Genomic DNA, 17211 nt, shown 5'->3' with positions numbered 1-17211 from the left:
ATATGCCAAATGCCACATAACTGATGTAATTATTAAGCAAACAAAATACAGCTACATACACAGAATGCTACTTTCACTAATTATGAATTATTAATTAATGATTAGCATTAATGAAATTAATGCTAATAACTAATTATTAATCTATATATATAAAAACAAATGTATGTCTGTGTGTCTGTCCTTCATGCATTACCACACCATTTGTCCGAATGCCATGAAACTTCGGGAAGTTGTTTAATACACTCCTGTGAAGGTTTGTGGCATATGTGAAGACCACCATTTCCCCCCTTTCAAAAATATATTTATATATGGATTAAGGCTTTCATGTCCAACAGATGGCGCTAACTTCTGACGACTTAAGTTTGCTTTTCTGTGAGGCATTATGCTTTTCTGTGAGAATGGACTAAAGCAGATCATTTTCTATCTATCTATATAAATAAAATATAACGTTTGTTTGTTCCTACTGATTCCTTTGAAATTTTGACACAACGTTGCATTCGAATACGCACGTGTTTTTATATAATATACATGTCGAAATTCCCCCTACTGGGGGGAGATGGATGGAATTAAGGCTTACCGTGAAGAACTCTGCTTCTATTATACTATTTTACATGCGGTTTTTTGCGTTTTTGATTGCGTTTTAATAGGTTACGTCAACAGAATATACACTAAAAAGGGATTTTTCGATATTCCCTTGTGAGAGAGAGGGACAGGATTAAGGCTTACTGTGAAGAACTCGACTTTTATTATACTATTTTAGATGCATGTTTGATTGTGTTTTAATAGGGTACGCCAAGAGAATGTACTGTACACTAAGAAGGGATTTTTTGAAATTCCCCCATGGAAAAGTGTTATCTATATATATTAAAACGAATGTGTCTGTCTGGCTGTCTGTCCTTCATGCATTACTACACCATTTATCCGATTGCCATGAAACTTTGGGAAGTTGTTTAATACACTCCCACAAAGGTTTCTGGCATATGTGAAGGCCACCATTTCCCTCCTTCCAAAAATATCTTTATATACATATTTGTGAACTGTTATTTGTAATAATTTTTGTCTTAATCACTTTATTTTTGCTAATTATGTATTAACTTGACCTTTGTTAAACTTTAACTGTATCTTAAACAACAACCGAAGTTGTATGAGGAAATTTGCCTATTTTACCGATCTAGGTACTCCCATTTCCAAATTTTAATATCAACTTAAAATGGTTTAGAGAGACGAATTAGAGTAGAAACAGTTTATTATCCAACTATCAGAAAACTGACAACATGCCAAGGAAAACAGAAAGGAGCAATTAAGTAATTAAATTAATTTGTAAAGGATTAAAAATATAAAAGTGGGAAACATCGTACCCTCCTTCCATGGCACCGAGTGTCACTTCTACAATGTTTACACATTAAACGAAGAACTTAGTCAAAGCAATCAATGAACATTGATGAGAGCTGTCACAAAACAAAGATGAGTCACATCAACAAGATGATGACTCTACAAAAGTTAGATGTCATTATCAAACAACAAAATAAAACAATCATCTCAGCTACGATGACGAAACCGCCAATAAATCATCACCCGATGATGACACTACCATATAAATCATCGTCTGATGACAAACTTTCTCATGCTGGAAGTGTTTAAAAAGGGAGCGCCAACCCGATCAAAGAGTCAGATAGAAAGTCAGAGACAAGACTCAAGAAGTCTCAGGATCAGAAAGAAAAAGTCAGACAAGAGAGTAGACCAGAAGCAGTAGTGAAAAGTAGTGAGAAGTAGTGAGAGAGAGACAGAGAGACATTTAACAGTGAGTTGAATCGATTTAAAAATTTGAATAATTCTTTGAATAAATTCAAAATTGAATAATTCTTTCGAATACTGATTTTTCCCATTTTTTCTCAGCAAATTTGCAAGCATCACCGACAGTTATGCCCCCCAAATGTCAATCGATTGGTCGATCTACATCTCAAGCACGAAAGAAAAAGGCATTACGAGCTTCAGAAACAGACGAGGAACAGAAAGCAAGATTAGAAGCCGTTCGAGTACGCACTGCTCAATTCCGTTCTTCTCAAACGAACGAGCAACGAGAATCGAGATTGGAAACCAATCGAGTACACACTGCTCAAGCCCGTTCTTCTCAAACGAATGAGCAATGAGAATCAAGATTGGAAACCAATCGAGTACACACTGCTCAAGCCCGCTTGAAGGAAACAATTGACCAACGGGGAGCAAGACTAAGAACGAATCGAGAATGCAATGTTCGATCCAGATGGACACTGCACGCTGATTTGAATCTTGCTGCGTTTCATTACAATGCTGATTATGATTACAGTCTTCATCGAAGTGTCGTTATTGAAAAAATGGACAAATTATGCAAATTTTGCCATGCTTTGAAATTCAAAAATGAAACTACAGGAATGTGCTGCGCAGGTGGAAAAGTGAAATTGCCAGAATTGCATTTACCACCCGAACCATTATCAACGTTGGTATCAGGTGACACAAGCCAGTCGAAATATTTCTTGGCAAACATACGCAAGTACAATTCATGTTTCCAAATGACATCGTTTGGTGCAACAGAAATCATACGTGGCAATTACATGCCAACGTTCAAAGTGCAAGGGCAAATTTATCATCGTACTGGATCACTTCTACCACTACCGGATGCAGATCACAAATTTCTCCAAATTTATTTTATGGGAGCCACTGATGAACAAGTTGATCAACGTTGTCGATTCAATACCAGCACTAATCGAGAAATTGTTGCTGCATTACAAAATTTATTCGATGAACATAACGAATTAGTTTGACTGTTCAGGACGGCCCTCGAGCAAATGCCAACTGATGATTACGTAGTTGTCATTAGAGCTGACAAAACACCAGCCGGCCAACACGAAAGACAATACAATGCACCAACAATTAATGAAGTGGCGATCATCATAGTTGGCGAAGAATTTAACTCGCGTGATATAGTTCTTCATCGCAGAGATGGTAATGTTCAGCGAGTCTCCGAAACTCATCGCTCATACGATGCATTGCAATATCCAATTTTATTCTGGCAAGGAGAAGATGGATATCATTTCAACATCAAAATGAGAAATCCACAAACAGATAGGGAGACCAATAAGAAAGTCAGTGCCATGAATTACTATTCTTATCAATTGATGATTCGTGAGAACACAGACAATCACATTTTGAAATGTCGGAAATTATTCCATCAATATGTTGTTGATATGTACGCAAAAATCGAGACTGAACGACTTCTTTTCATTCGACTGAATCAAACCAAGCTGCGCTCTGAAGAATATGTTCATTTACGCGATGCAATTGCTACTGATGGCAATCCCAACAAACTGGGAAAAATGGTCATACTGCCAGCTACATTCACAGGAAGCCCACGGCACATGCATGAATATGCACAAGATGCAATGACTTATGTTCGCACATACGGCCGTCCAGATTTATTCGCAACATTCACATGCAATCCTACGTGGAAAGAAATTAAAGATCTTCTGTTGCCTGGACAATCGTCTTCAGATCGCCATGACATCATTGCATATGTGTTCAAACAAAAATTGAAATCTATGATGGATTTCATTGTCAAACATCATGTTTTTGGAGAGACACGCTGTTGGATGTATTCCATTGAATGGCAGAAAAGAGGATTACCGCATGCACACATTTTGATTTGGCTGATCGACAAAATTACACCAGACAAAATTGATGAAGTCATCTCAGCAGAAATACCAGATTTCAACATTGATCCAGGCTTATTCGAAGTCGTTACCAACAACATGATTCATGGTCCATGCGGCGCGATCAACAACAATTCTCCGTGCATGAAGGATGGAAAATGCACGAAACGCTATCCACGAGACTTACACGCTGAAACTATCACTGGAAATGATGGATATCCACAATATCGTCGACGATCAACTGAAGATGGTGGCAAATTCATCACTATAAAAGTATGCAACAATGACATTGAAGTCGATAATCGTTGGGTTGTGCCGTATTCGCCATTACTCTCAAAGACTTTCAAAGCACACATCAATGTCGAATATTGTAGTTCAGTGAAATCGATCAAATACATTTGCAAATATGTCAACAAAGGAAGTGATATGGCAATTTTTGGAGTGGGAAAAGCATCTGCACCAATCAATGAAATTGATCAATATGAATTGGGACGCTACATTAGTAGCAATGAAGCAGTTTGGCGTATTTTCTCATTTCCAATTCATGAACGTCATCCAACAGTTGTTCATTTGGCAGTACATCTTGAAAATGGACAGCGTGTGTATTTTACAACAGAGAATGTACATGCAAGAGCATTATCGCCACCGAAAACAATGTTAACTGCGTTCTTCTCATTGTGCACGGATGATTTGTTTGCAAAAACGCTACTTTACTCAGAAGTGCCAAAATACTACACATGGAATGCATCAGCGAAAAAGTTTCAATGTCGTAAACAGGGCAAACCAGTTGAAGGACATACGAATTTATATTCGTCCGACACGTTAGGCCGTCTGTATACAGTTCATCCAAACAATCAAGAATGTTTTTACTTGCAATTACTGTTAGTTAACGTACGTGGACCGAAATCCTTCCAAGAACTGAGAACAGTAAATGGTGAAGTATGTGCGACCTATCGAGAGGCTTGCCAAGAATTAAATCTTCTTGAAAACGATGCACATTGGGACACAACACTCACTGATGCATTGAACACTGCTCAACCACAACAAATACGCATGTTATTTGCGATAATAATGACGTGTTTCCCATCCAATCCGAAAGATCTTTGGGAAAAATACAAAGATCGCATGAGTGAAGACATCCTACATCGTTTGCAAGCAACGAATCAGAATCTGGACATGCAATTTACACCACACATGTATAATGAGGCGTTGGTTTCGATCGAGGATAAATGTTTGGCAATCGCTAACAAAGGATTGGGGCAGTTGGGAATGTGCACCGAATCGATCTGTAAATGACGCTTATGATCGTGATTTGCAACGTGAAACACACTTCGATGTCGATGATTTGGGTACATTTGTTGAAACGAATCTTCCAAAGTTGGTTTCAGAACGTGTTGTATATGACACAATAATGCAAGCAATTACATATCAAAGGGGCGGATTGTACTTCATAGATGCGCCTGGAGGTACAGGTAAAACTTTTCTCATTTCACTAATTTTGGCAACCGTTCGATCACAGAATAAAATTGCACTGGCAATTGCATCATCTGGAATTGCGGCAACACTATTGGATGGTGGTCGAACAGCGCATTCAGCACTGAAGTTGCCATTGAATTTGCAAACCACTGAGACGCCAACATGCAATATCACCAAAAATTCCGGAATGGGCAAAGTTCTCCAAACATGTAAACTTATCATATGGGACGAATGCACAATGGCTCACAAAAAAGCACTGGAAACGCTTGATCGTACACTGAAAGATTTGAGGGGAAATGGACAGCTCTTCGGGGGAGCACTCATTTTATTGTCTGGTGATTTTCGACAAACTCTGCCAGTTATACCACGTTCAACACCCGCCGATAAACTTAATGCATGTCTCAAATCATCAGTTCTATGGCAACATGTAAAGAAATTGACTTTGAAAACCAATATGCGTGTTGAACTACAAAATGATGTATCCGCCGAACGTTTCGCAAAACAATTGCTGGATATTGGGAATGGGAAGATGGCAATAGACAGATCTACACAATGTATCACATTGCCAACAAACTTTTGTAAGATGACATCAACCAAAGACAAATTGATTCAAAAGGTTTTCCCAAATATCGCGCGGAATTACAAAAATCATCAGTGGCTCAGTGCACGTGCTATATTAGCAGCTAAGAACAATGATGTCAATGACATCAACTTCAGCATTCAAAACAGAATGCCAGGCGAAGCAACAACATATAAGTCCATCAACACTGTTATGAATCAAGACGAAGTTGTCAATTACCCAACAGAATTCTTGAATTCACTAGATTTGCAGGAATGCCACTGCACATTTTAACATTGAAAATTGGTGTGCCTATCATTCTTCTTCGAAACATCAATCCACCACGACTTTGCAACGGTACAAGACTTTCGGTGAAAAAGATGATGAACAATGTCATTGAAGCTACAATTTTAAATGGGAAATTCAAGGGGAAAGATGTACTGTTGCCATGTATTCCAATGATCCCAACAGATATGCCATTTGAATTCAAACGTTTGCAGTTTCCGGTGCGAATCGCTTTTGGGACAATCGTTGCAAGTGTGTGGGCTAGATTTGAAAAATCCGTGCTTCTCACATGGACAACTGTATGTGGCCAGCTCACGCATCGGAAAACCTTCTGATTTATTCGTGTACGACCAGACAGAAAAACAAAAAATATCGTGTATCCACAAGCACTCCAATAAATAAATAGAATTGAAACGACACTTTAAAATGTTTTCCCGATGAAAATTAATAATAATAATAATAATAAGTTTCAGTAAAAATAATAAAATGTAAATTGAATTTTATCATAACGAGCTCGCTTAAATTTCCTTTCTTCTGAAATCGCAGCAACGTGCGACGGGTAAGCTAGTAATAATATAAATAATCTGAGGTAAATAGCACATGTCAGGTGAGAACCTCATAAGTTGCCAAATAGGGTTTATAAAAAGTAAATCAGAATTATCAAAATGTAGCCCAAATTATTTTTAAAGTGGTCCGAAAGCAGTAAGATGTCCAAATGTAGTAGCATAATCCTACACATATTTCAATCTGCTACTTGTAGGCCAATCTTGCAGCCCTGAAACCCAGCTGTATTTTGAGATAAGAGAAAAAATTAAGATAATGTGATATCCAAAAATGTAAAAGCAAAACCATGTTGACCAGATTAGACCCGTTTGTGGTCTTTTATCCTCTTATAGTAAGGAGGCACATGAACTTCAATTTAAGCATGCAAGTTAATATATGCATATCACAGTTTGAATGAAATTTTCATTTCAAATTTCAAAGTAGCTGTATTTTGAACAAATTCTTAACATATAAATCTCCTTATCCCCAGCTGAGACAAATAGTACAGTTACAAACTAACAGGATTTGAATTATCTGAATTCAAATTAATGAGGATTTCCTGTAAATTCACTTTTATCTATTCTGAATTAGGACATCATTCAAAAATTTCTAGTTACATAAATGAGTAAAAATCAGAAGAATAAAGTTCTAAATCTAACTTTTCTATTGTTTGATAAATCTCATATTGCAATAAAAAATCTGCATTGTTGTGATGGAAGATACTATCTTTTTTGCTTACTAGACATAGATGTTTAATTTATAAATGTTTGGAAAATCTTTATAACGTAAAGGGTTATGAATTAATAATTTGATTAAACATAAGATAATTCCAGTATACAATTCTTGGTGAATTCATTCACTTTTTCACTTGTGACTCATTCTATGTCATTTTAGAAAGATTACCTTTTGAAACTGATGTTAGAATTTTTCTTGTTATATGTATTAACTATTTATTTTATATACTTACCTGGGACCTACTTTTCATCAATAATACAAACTGGTTCAGAAAAGATTTGTAATTTTGTTTGGTTTCAACAAAATGCACATTAATACTTTTGTTCACATGATTTCTTCCCGACAATTCAAAAAGAATCAAACTATCTATTTTGAAAACCATTCCAAGTGAGTGTTTTCCTTAGTATAGTATGTGATAAACTCCTAATCTTTTGCAATTTGTTCTGCAGTTCAATGCCTACCTGACTGAATTATAATCAGAAGTATTAATAATTATAGCAACATCATTTTCAATGATAAGGTTTGAAAACCTTTCAACTGAATTTTAGTTAGATATCAACTAACTAAGAAACACTTACAAAAAGAGTGTATTTTCCAACCTGTGCTTCAATGTATTTATTGCAATACCTTGAACTACAGACAATAAAACATCTTTGCTCAAAACACCTGTTGCAAAATAATCAAGAAAAAATAAACATAAATTGATACAGTTTTGCCTGTTATTTTTTCCTTCTTTTCTGTTAATCCATTATTTTAATTTTGTAATACACTTATTATTATTATTATTTCTGTTTTAAATTATGGAACATTTTATAGAAAAATTAAGAGTTGGAACAATTTATTCAGTTGTAAGTAGGTATAATGACTATTATTCAACATCTGATGTTAAGTTGTTTTCATTTCACATTAAAAATATCACTTGCCAAGATGACAACTGTGGATAATGCTGTAAAATTAAAAACTAAATAAAACTATTTTTTGAATAAAAAAATTAATTCTACAATATGTAGAATTAATTTTATTCATATATTCAATTATAGTAGTTCTGTTGTTAATTCTTTTTTCCTCATTAATGTTTATCGAACTATACAAAATTAAAATATTAACAATTCTTTATCGAACTATACAAAATTAAAATATTAACAATTCTTTATCGAACTATACAAAATTAAAATATTAACAATTCTGTATCTTTTTACTTTCAAGGCTATTATTATAGAACTAGTGATTGCATTACTTGTAACTGGTTTACTGGTATACCAGTAAATTAGGAAAATTATGCCCCAGTAAATTTACTGGTAATTAATCTTTTTACTGGTATTTAAGTTTAAAAAAACCTCTTAATTAACTCAATATTTATTTTCCTAAAATTTCCAAGGGAAATACCCATGGGAAGCAGATTTATTTTTTGTCTCCCCCATACCATTGCGAGAAAATAGTGCAGGTAGTGATGGGTCATTCCATTCAAAATTTAAGATTATTATAAGGAATTTTATAGGAATTCTAGTCTTTTTATAACTTGATTGCTTGTATTATACTTAGAGGATTTGATCCTGGAATTCCGAAAATTGGGATCCCAACCACTTTTTAGTCCAAAAATTTTCGGGATTAAGTTTTCCTGATCCTGAGATTTTCGGGATTGACATCATTTTAAAAAAGTTGCAAAATAGACTGCATGAAGCAAAACATTTAGTGCCAGTGCTCTTAACAGAATTGCTTGCCTATCATTTTAATATAAAACTTCTTGTATTTTGAACTAAAATGATAGGCAAGCAGTTCTCACTGGGTTACCTGGTAATATACTTCATTTTTATATTTTTGAATTTTCGCGGGCGCCAATAGATTTTCTGGTGCAGTCGAGAGCACTTTTAGTTGGCTGTAGAGTTCTAACACAACCCTTCAAAAATTCTAATAAGGCATTCAATGGAGGAATATCATCACCCTTAAGTGAGCGTTCCCACCAGCTTCTGGTTGTTGCATCCAATTTAAATTGAATAATGAATATAAATAATATGCTCGAGAACTCATCTATATTAAAATTTAGAGCTTCTAAGGATCGAATACACTCAGTAGTCGATTAAACAAAATTATAACACGTGTCAGGTGTGTTTATGTTATCTAGCATTGATGTACAGTCCACAGCTCTGTCATACACATGTATATAGTGTGACAGAGCATATATGCACAACAGCTTATATCAGCATATTTATATGTGCAACAAGCAGACTTGGTGATGAGACACTGGATGTGTTGTTATTTCTCAGATCGTATTTTCGCAATTCAAATTAGAATGTTCCTATTAGATTAGTTTTCTTAAATTTAAGAAAAATGTGACTGATTAATATTATTTTTAAATACTTTTTGCTAAGAAACTTACTTTACTACCTACTTTCTAGGCTGTTATATGAAAGTCGTCTATTTAGTCAATGTTAAGAGAGATTTTTGTTAATTTTCAACGTTTATTTGCATAGTTTGTTACATAAAGATTTTTTCAATTTATGTAAGTTTAAAGAGATCTCACTGATGCCTGAAAAAGAATAACTTTAACATGAAGACTGAGTGATTTTAAGTCTGGTTAGTCTGACTCTAAGACTGATTAGTTAGAGTAATTAGATTAGCTAGATGTATACCGTAAAATACGTTGATTTTTATCTAAATTTTGATATGTTGATTAAAGAGCTGATTTCTGTAAGATTTTCTTATTTTTTATTAAACCTCAATACTGAAATAATCCTGGAATCCCGAGATTGACTAAATATAATCCCGAAATCCCAGGATTAGAAATAAGGGCTGGGATCGAATTCCCTAATTATACTCCAAAAATGGGTCTTGATTTTGGAGTATAATATAGGAAAATAACCCAGAAAATTGAATAAATATAAGTTACACGAAATATCCAATAATGTTAACAAAAATATAATTTTGAATAGAATTGTAGAAATAATCAAGCACTTATCAGAAAATGAAAATAAATCATGACCTGCAGATGTCACTAAAATTAGTTCATACTCAGATTCTGGTAAGAGGTGTTCATTTCTTACTATACCAACAACTTCTCAGGTCGATACGAGAACAAAGTGCACAATAGAAAAGTGAAATTTAACAATGAAAGAGAAATTGGACTTATTCATTAAACATAAAATGAGCACAGACACTGATAACAGTAATATAAGTAAGTTTTAAAGTGTGCAAGATATAACTGAAAAAGAAATGAGTTATTTCTTAGAGTAAAAAATACAAGGAACATATCTTAAAAAGGTTTTCAATGCTCTAATGACAGTACGTCCAACTAGTATTGATTCCGAGAGAGCTTTTTATAATGCAGCTGCCATTTGTACAAAAATTAGATCTAGATTAGACGATGAGAGCCTACATGTATTATGTTTGATAAAAGCCTACTTTTAAAATAAAGAAAAACATAATTAATTATCAGCATTATTTCAATGTTTCTTATGTCATAACAACTGCTATTACAAGAATTGTTTGTCTAAACTGATAAAAAAAACTTGAAAATAAATGGTTGTCCAATAATTTTGTCAGTAATTCAGTTTTGTTTTAAGTCATTTGTTAATATGAATTTATCGGTAAATTACCAATAAACTGGTAATTCCGAATATAATTACCAAATTACCAGTAATATAATACCCATAAATTTACAATCTCTATATAGAACAGAGGATAAGTATTGTAATTGGTCAGATTTTGAACTCTAATTTTCGAATCAACTTCGTAATGTGAAATCAAAGTCCTAAAGCAGTTGTGAAAGCCTTAAAGACTACTAATTAAGGATATCAGGAAATTATCATCAAATAAATGATAGCAGATTTCCCATTAAACAAAATATTTGTTTCTGTTATAATTACATTAATATTTGAGGCTTTGCTTCTTCTTTGTGGCTTACAAAATTACATTTAATCTTAAAATTTGATTGATCAATTTTGATTAAACTTTACCATTTTCAATTTAACTGTGATGAGGAATCCATAAGTGTAATGAAAAAGGAAGTCCATGCTTTCAAGATATAAGGTCATAGCATGAGCATGCACAATAAAGCAATATCGCATGAATTGCCTGACAAAGTCAGGCAATGTCCCAAGATTGGTAGCATGTCTTATATGGGCTTATAGAATTGAGTTCATTCTCAAAATTTGATGGGCTGATTTTAATTTCAATGAGGAATCCAAAAATGTAATAAGGATTCATAACTGTTTTTTATTCACAATGGGGTCAAAGTGACCATGTCCATGCTCCCTGATGCAACTGAGTGCACAAAGTGGAATTTATGGGTCAAAAATAAAAACTACATTGCATGTAATAAATTATACTGGAATTAGACTACTCTATCAGCAAGAACCTAAATAATACAGTTTTAGCATCTTACGCTAACCAACATGATGTTAATGTTCTATGGGACCAAGTTTCCATTATTAGACCAACGGCTAGCAGACACACTATCAAATACCTTGAAAAACTGGATATATACAAAGCACAAGTAAAAACAACATGTATTAATCATAGAGATGCTGAGTCTTTGTCTACAGCATGTAAATCGCTTTATGATGATAAATCTATAATTTTGCAAATTTTTTTTTTTATGCAGAGCCATATGTTATTTATTTATATATATCTTTATCACTTTGTCAATATTTAATTTTGATAATCCCCAAGTGCTTAGCATTGTATTTTTTATGCAAGCGCACTTATTATTTTTCATAATTTTAATTTCCTTATGTTCTGTTTTATTATTATATGTTTAACTGACAAAGGCTGTTAAAGACGGTCAAAAACGTTTTTACAGTATTAAATAATTTGCTGGATTGTTAGAAAGGTGGTAATTTTTCTACATTGCATGCACCTAACAGAAAATAGGCTTGAAAAACAAACACACTCTTGTGATTTGTTGGTTTTTCAAGCCTATTTTCAAAGTAACTGATATGTTTGCCATCATTTACTTTGTTCTGGGATCACTTCTCTATGTCAGCAACTGCAAGGATTGTCTCTCCATACCCAGCAGGTAAGGATTACATCTACCATGGCCAGCAGGTACAAGGATAGCCTCTTTTGTGGTGGCAAGTACAAAGTTCACCTGTCTGAGACTGTTAGGTGCAAGGATTGCTTCCTTCTTTCTAACTCTATCTCAATTCTATTACAATATGACAAAGTCAAGTGATGTCCGAGTTTTACTTGCATAGAGTTTATTTAACTTTTTATTATATACCAGAAAAATAACAACGAAGTAAAGTTTTTAAGTTAAGTATTTTTGATAGTTGTCTAATTACTTAAATTTAATATTTTACTCGCAATTTGGAGTCACTACATTTCAAATTCAAATTTGACCCATCTTTGTAATTGCTACTCTAGGTCAAAACCATAGAGATGGCAATTCTAATACTGACTGATAATATATCATAAATGACTTCAACACAAAACAACAGAGGTTTAAAACTTACTTAAAGAATGTCATATAAATTTTTTGAAGTTATTACTACTTAATATGCAAGACCTTAATCTACCTCCTGAAGAAACATTTAAGTAGAGACCCTGTATATGTTATTACCAAAGTAATTTTGTTAATTTTTGCTTTAATAATAAATAATTTCTATTAATTGAGAAATTTAAACTTAAGGTACTTAATTAAGAATTTTTCTTTTTATAAAATATGGTACTAGTTGTAATTAATATTTGACATTATTTAAATTAATAAAATTACAGCAATTATTGTAATAACATAATGTGCAAATGTAATAATAAACTCAACATCAGGTTTGTGCAAAATAATTTCAATGTAGCAGGACTGATCTAATTTTAAAACTGATAAATATACAATATATATTTAAAAGAATCTTACCTGAGGTTTACAAATTTCAGATTTTTCTAATAAAACTTTTTCCAATATTAATAAATATGACTCAAAGTTTTTTTGAATTGTTTTCAAAGGTAATTCTGTTATCACTTCTATTAAATCTGTCATCAACTCATGAACAAACATGCTAAAAAGATTAAAAAATTGGTTAATATTACCTATGGTGACTAAAATGGTGGTGCTTCCGGTAATCTCGAATCAGGTTGTTTAATGAAAAAGTTAATAGAGGGAGCTGGCTAACAACATGTTTTGATTTATGTAAATTTCTTAATCAGACCGTGAATAATGCCAATGTGTTAATATGCAAATTTTTAAGCACGACGTGGCTTTCAAAGTTTTGTCCTTGAACTAGTGTATGCTTTTTGGAAGTTTACTAGCAATTACTGAATTACTTAAGTAATATTTTTGAACTTTATTTGTAATATTTTGTTAAGTATTACATTCATTTTTAAGTAAAAGGTTTGGTTATTAGTATTAAGCTAATAATGAATTGTATGTCAATATTAATTCAGACGTTTTTTGGTCTGGATGCACCACCTGGAAATTTTTCCAACTACTAGAATCAGATTATACGAATTTAAGTTTGGACCAAGGATTAGCAGTGATGTTAAATTTGCAGAGGATCACATATTGAGGATGTGTGCAATATATGTTCAAAATGGAGTAAAATAGTCTTCCAAATTGACAGAAATTCATGTAACAATTGCAAATGTAACTTTTCGGCTTTTGATGGAACCTTTAAGAGGAAATGTGGTAATATTTCTTGGGTTTCAATATTGTCATTTATATGGCACTTGCTGTATTTGGAATGGCACCTTGACAAATTCTGCACTCGCTGCAGGTATTTCTAAAAGGGCTGCTGTAGATTGGTCCAACCATATATGTTTAGTTATGCTTATCACTTTGCACAGTATGACCTCATTTAAAATTGGAAATCCGAATAAAACCATTAAAATTGATGAGACAATAATACATAAACAAAAATATGAAAAAGGGCAGAAACTTAAAAGTACAAAATGAGTAGTAGGAGGAATTTATAGGCAAGATGAAACTTGTTTCGTTTGTCCAGTAAATGACAGATCCAAAAACGTGCTAAATTGGGTGATATCTAAATTTATAAAATCTGTAAGTCTCATATTAATTGATGAATGGAAAGGATATAATCATATAAACGAATTGGAAGGAATAGAAATTGAACACAGAACAGTCACAATAACTCTGAAAATTTTGTTAACCCAAGAACAAGAGATCATACACATAGAAATTTGAAAAATTATGGGGTTATCTAAAAAATAAAAAAAATCTGCCAAAACATTATACAGAGGATCTTTTGGACTCGTACCTGTATTCATTTATGTATAAAAAGTTTAATAAATAAAAATATAAATACGACTTTTTTACACAGATAAACATCTTGCTTTAGTCCTTCTTTTTTGCTGTTACACCATCAGCAATCCTTAAAATTCACAAAGTTACGGAGACAACCTTCCTTTTTAGCTACTGCCTCTGCAAAAAAATGTAAAAATATAAAAACAGGTAGAGCATCCTATGGTGTTCTTTGCCACTATCATAATATTACATTTAAGTAAAAAATAAAAGGAACATGGCCAGTGTTATTTACATTTAATAAATAAAAATATAAATACGACTTTTTCACACAGGTAAACACCTTGCTTTAGTCCTTTTTTTGCCTCTGTAACTTTGTGAATTTTAAGGATTGCTGATGGTGTAATGGCAAAAAAGAAGGACTAAAGCAAGGTGTTTACCTGTGTGAAAAAGTTGTATTTATATTTTTATTTATTAAATGTAAATAACATTAGGCCAAGTTCCTTTTATTTTTTACTTAAATATAAAAAGTTATTGAATTGGCCAGCAAAAACACCAGGAGAAAGATTTCAAATTTTCATAAAGCATTTAGGTATGATTTATCCGGGTTCTGGCCAGATTCCAAAATGGAAAAAACTGGAGACTGTGCCTGCCGCTCCTGTTTCTAATATTAAGAAGAAAGGGGGGGAAAAAAATGGTAAAAGGAAAAAAATCAGCTACCAAAACAGAGAAAGTGAATAAAACTAGAAAAAAAAGGAGTTCGTCAATGCATGAGACAGAGTCAAGTTCAGTCAGGAAAAAACATCAAAAAAAGGAATAAAAGTAGAAATAATGTGAGTAATTTCTAATTTATTTGAAAACCACATTTTTAAGATTAAAAAAATTGCCCATTTCGATTTATAGTAACTTTTAGTACATCGCGGACCTGCATTTTGATTACTACACAGTCAAATCACATTCAAAATGGCGACCAGAAGTGCCGCCATTTTAGTCACCATAGGTACCAAAAAATCAATTAAAACAAACACAAACATGCATTCTCTAATAAATAAAATTTTTCTTTACACTAAAAGTTCTTCTTTAGAATATTTCACAAAATAAGATTACCTATTTGGGTAATAATGTCTTATGCACTGAAAATAGTCCAAAACACAATTACAAAAATGAGGATAATCTCGTACTAAATCCAATATAAATCTGAAATTTTAATTCACACTTTCTATGAGAAAAAACATTAAAAAATATTAGTATTTTTTAATTATTTCTAAGATAATAATTTACCTTTGAATTTCATCTTTCATCATTTTATTATTATGCAAAATAAAGTAACAAAACAAGGTCCTAAATAATGAACTTGATCCACGAATACTTTGATTAACAATGATGTATTTTTTTAAGTTCTGAAGAGCCTTCATCAATAGATCATAATTTTGATCTGAAATATATTTTACAATAGTTTTACAATAATAAAACAAAAGATTTTAAATAATACTTACTATTTAGTGTAAATGTTGCTAATAATTTTAGTTTTTTCTCTTGAGTATCTGGTCCATCAAATGAATTTGGTATAAATAACAATAGCTGCTCAGATGGCATATTCCATCGAGACTTATGTACCTGAAGAATAAAAATATGATTTGAATTAAATTCTAAATTAATTTTCTAAACATTTTCTTATATGATTTTAATATTAAAAGTTTAATAATTTTACTTTTTTATCAAGACATGCTTCAATCCAATCCATGTACAAAAGTCTGTGTGTTGTAGTTAATGCTGGATGATGACTACATAATATTAATTGATTTAATAAATTTTGTTCTTCTTGACAAGTGAATAGATCGGTTCCAAATTCTTTCTAGAATTAATTAATTAATATTATTATTATATATTTACATAATATAAAAACTAATCTAGGAATAATAAAACTTACATTCATATAAAAACACAAATGAAAAAGTGCAGGATGACTGACATACATTAATCGTGGTACCCAGGTTTTAAATGTCTAAAAATTTTAAATAAAGTTATATATTTATAAATATATATCAAATATCTAATTATAGTTGTATAACATTTATATGTACAATAACCTAATGTTAAAGATTAAAAGATAAAAAATCCAATCATAAGAAAATCTGACTTATTTTAGTAATAAAATTAACAAAGAGATTCTTTATTATTGAATCTCATCATTAAGTGTTAAAATTGAAATTTTATTGAAGTATTTCACTGTTTATTATATTTCAATCAATAATTAATTATAGATAATTTGAAAATAATAGATAATAACAGTAAATATTTGTTATATTATTGTATAATTACAAAAGACTCATTAGCTTATTTTATAAAATTTGCATCTGCATCATTTAAAATGTTTTCAAAAACCATTTTTTCATTTTTAGTTACATTGTTTTTTTTAATTACTACTATTATATTATCTTAATGAAGTTATTCAAAAAAGTTTTTCATTTGACATCTTAGTCTTTGAAAATCTATTACAGATAAATATTGTGAGATCCTGGGGAGGTAAGAGGGAGTTGTACCAAGGCCGTCTAGATGATACAGGCCGTAACCCTGAAGCCGAAACTTTTGGTGACGTCATTCCTCGGGTCCGTTAGAAACACGTTAGAACAAGATAGACTTGAACGAGATTTCGTTTGTGATCGGATTAGCTGTAGTTGGATTCAGATGTTAAAAAAATTATTACTTGTAAACTATTTCCATGGATTAATATTAAA

General features: G+C 32.1%; 2 protein-coding genes across 6 annotated transcripts in view; one reads left to right on the top strand and one right to left on the bottom strand.

Annotated features, from left to right (window-relative positions):
- LOC136974311 (AP-5 complex subunit beta-1-like) overlaps positions 1-17211 on the bottom strand; it is an 81052-nt gene that overhangs the window by 24345 nt on the left and 39496 nt on the right. For all 5 annotated transcript variants that reach the window (XM_067269157.1, XM_067269159.1, XM_067269158.1 and 2 more), the window contains 6 exons: positions 16404-16478; positions 16185-16328; positions 15970-16090; positions 15755-15908; positions 15581-15670; positions 13133-13274 (listed from right to left, as the gene is read on the bottom strand). In XM_067269157.1, the coding sequence (XP_067125258.1) occupies positions 13133-13274; positions 15581-15670; positions 15755-15908; positions 15970-16090; positions 16185-16328; positions 16404-16478 (726 nt within the window). The remainder of the gene's footprint in view (positions 1-13132; positions 13275-15580; positions 15671-15754; positions 15909-15969; positions 16091-16184; positions 16329-16403; positions 16479-17211) is intronic.
- On the top strand, positions 2826-6015 carry LOC136974331 (uncharacterized). Its single transcript, XM_067269185.1, has 2 exons — positions 2826-4894; positions 4950-6015. Exons 1-2 carry the CDS (start codon positions 2826-2828, stop codon positions 6013-6015), a joined length of 3135 nt encoding a protein of 1044 aa, XP_067125286.1.

The sequence above is a fragment of the Centruroides vittatus genome, unplaced genomic scaffold (assembly GCF_030686945.1).
Source record: "Centruroides vittatus isolate TY-2023 unplaced genomic scaffold, ASM3068694v2 contig_347, whole genome shotgun sequence".
NCBI classification, from domain to species: domain Eukaryota; kingdom Metazoa; phylum Arthropoda; class Arachnida; order Scorpiones; family Buthidae; genus Centruroides; species Centruroides vittatus.
The sequence above is the reverse complement of the archived record's forward strand: the minus strand, read 5'-3'. Positions and strand labels throughout refer to the sequence as shown.

Bases quoted from the DNA above. Each gene is read 5' to 3' on its own strand.
- LOC136974331 (XM_067269185.1), top strand. From the start codon at position 2,826: ATGCCAACTGATGATTACGTAGTTGTCATTAGAGCTGACAAAACACCA. The intron at 4,895-4,949 runs GTTGGTTTCGAT...GGATTGGGGCAG, and splicing joins CCACACATGTATAATGAGGC to TTGGGAATGTGCACCGAATC.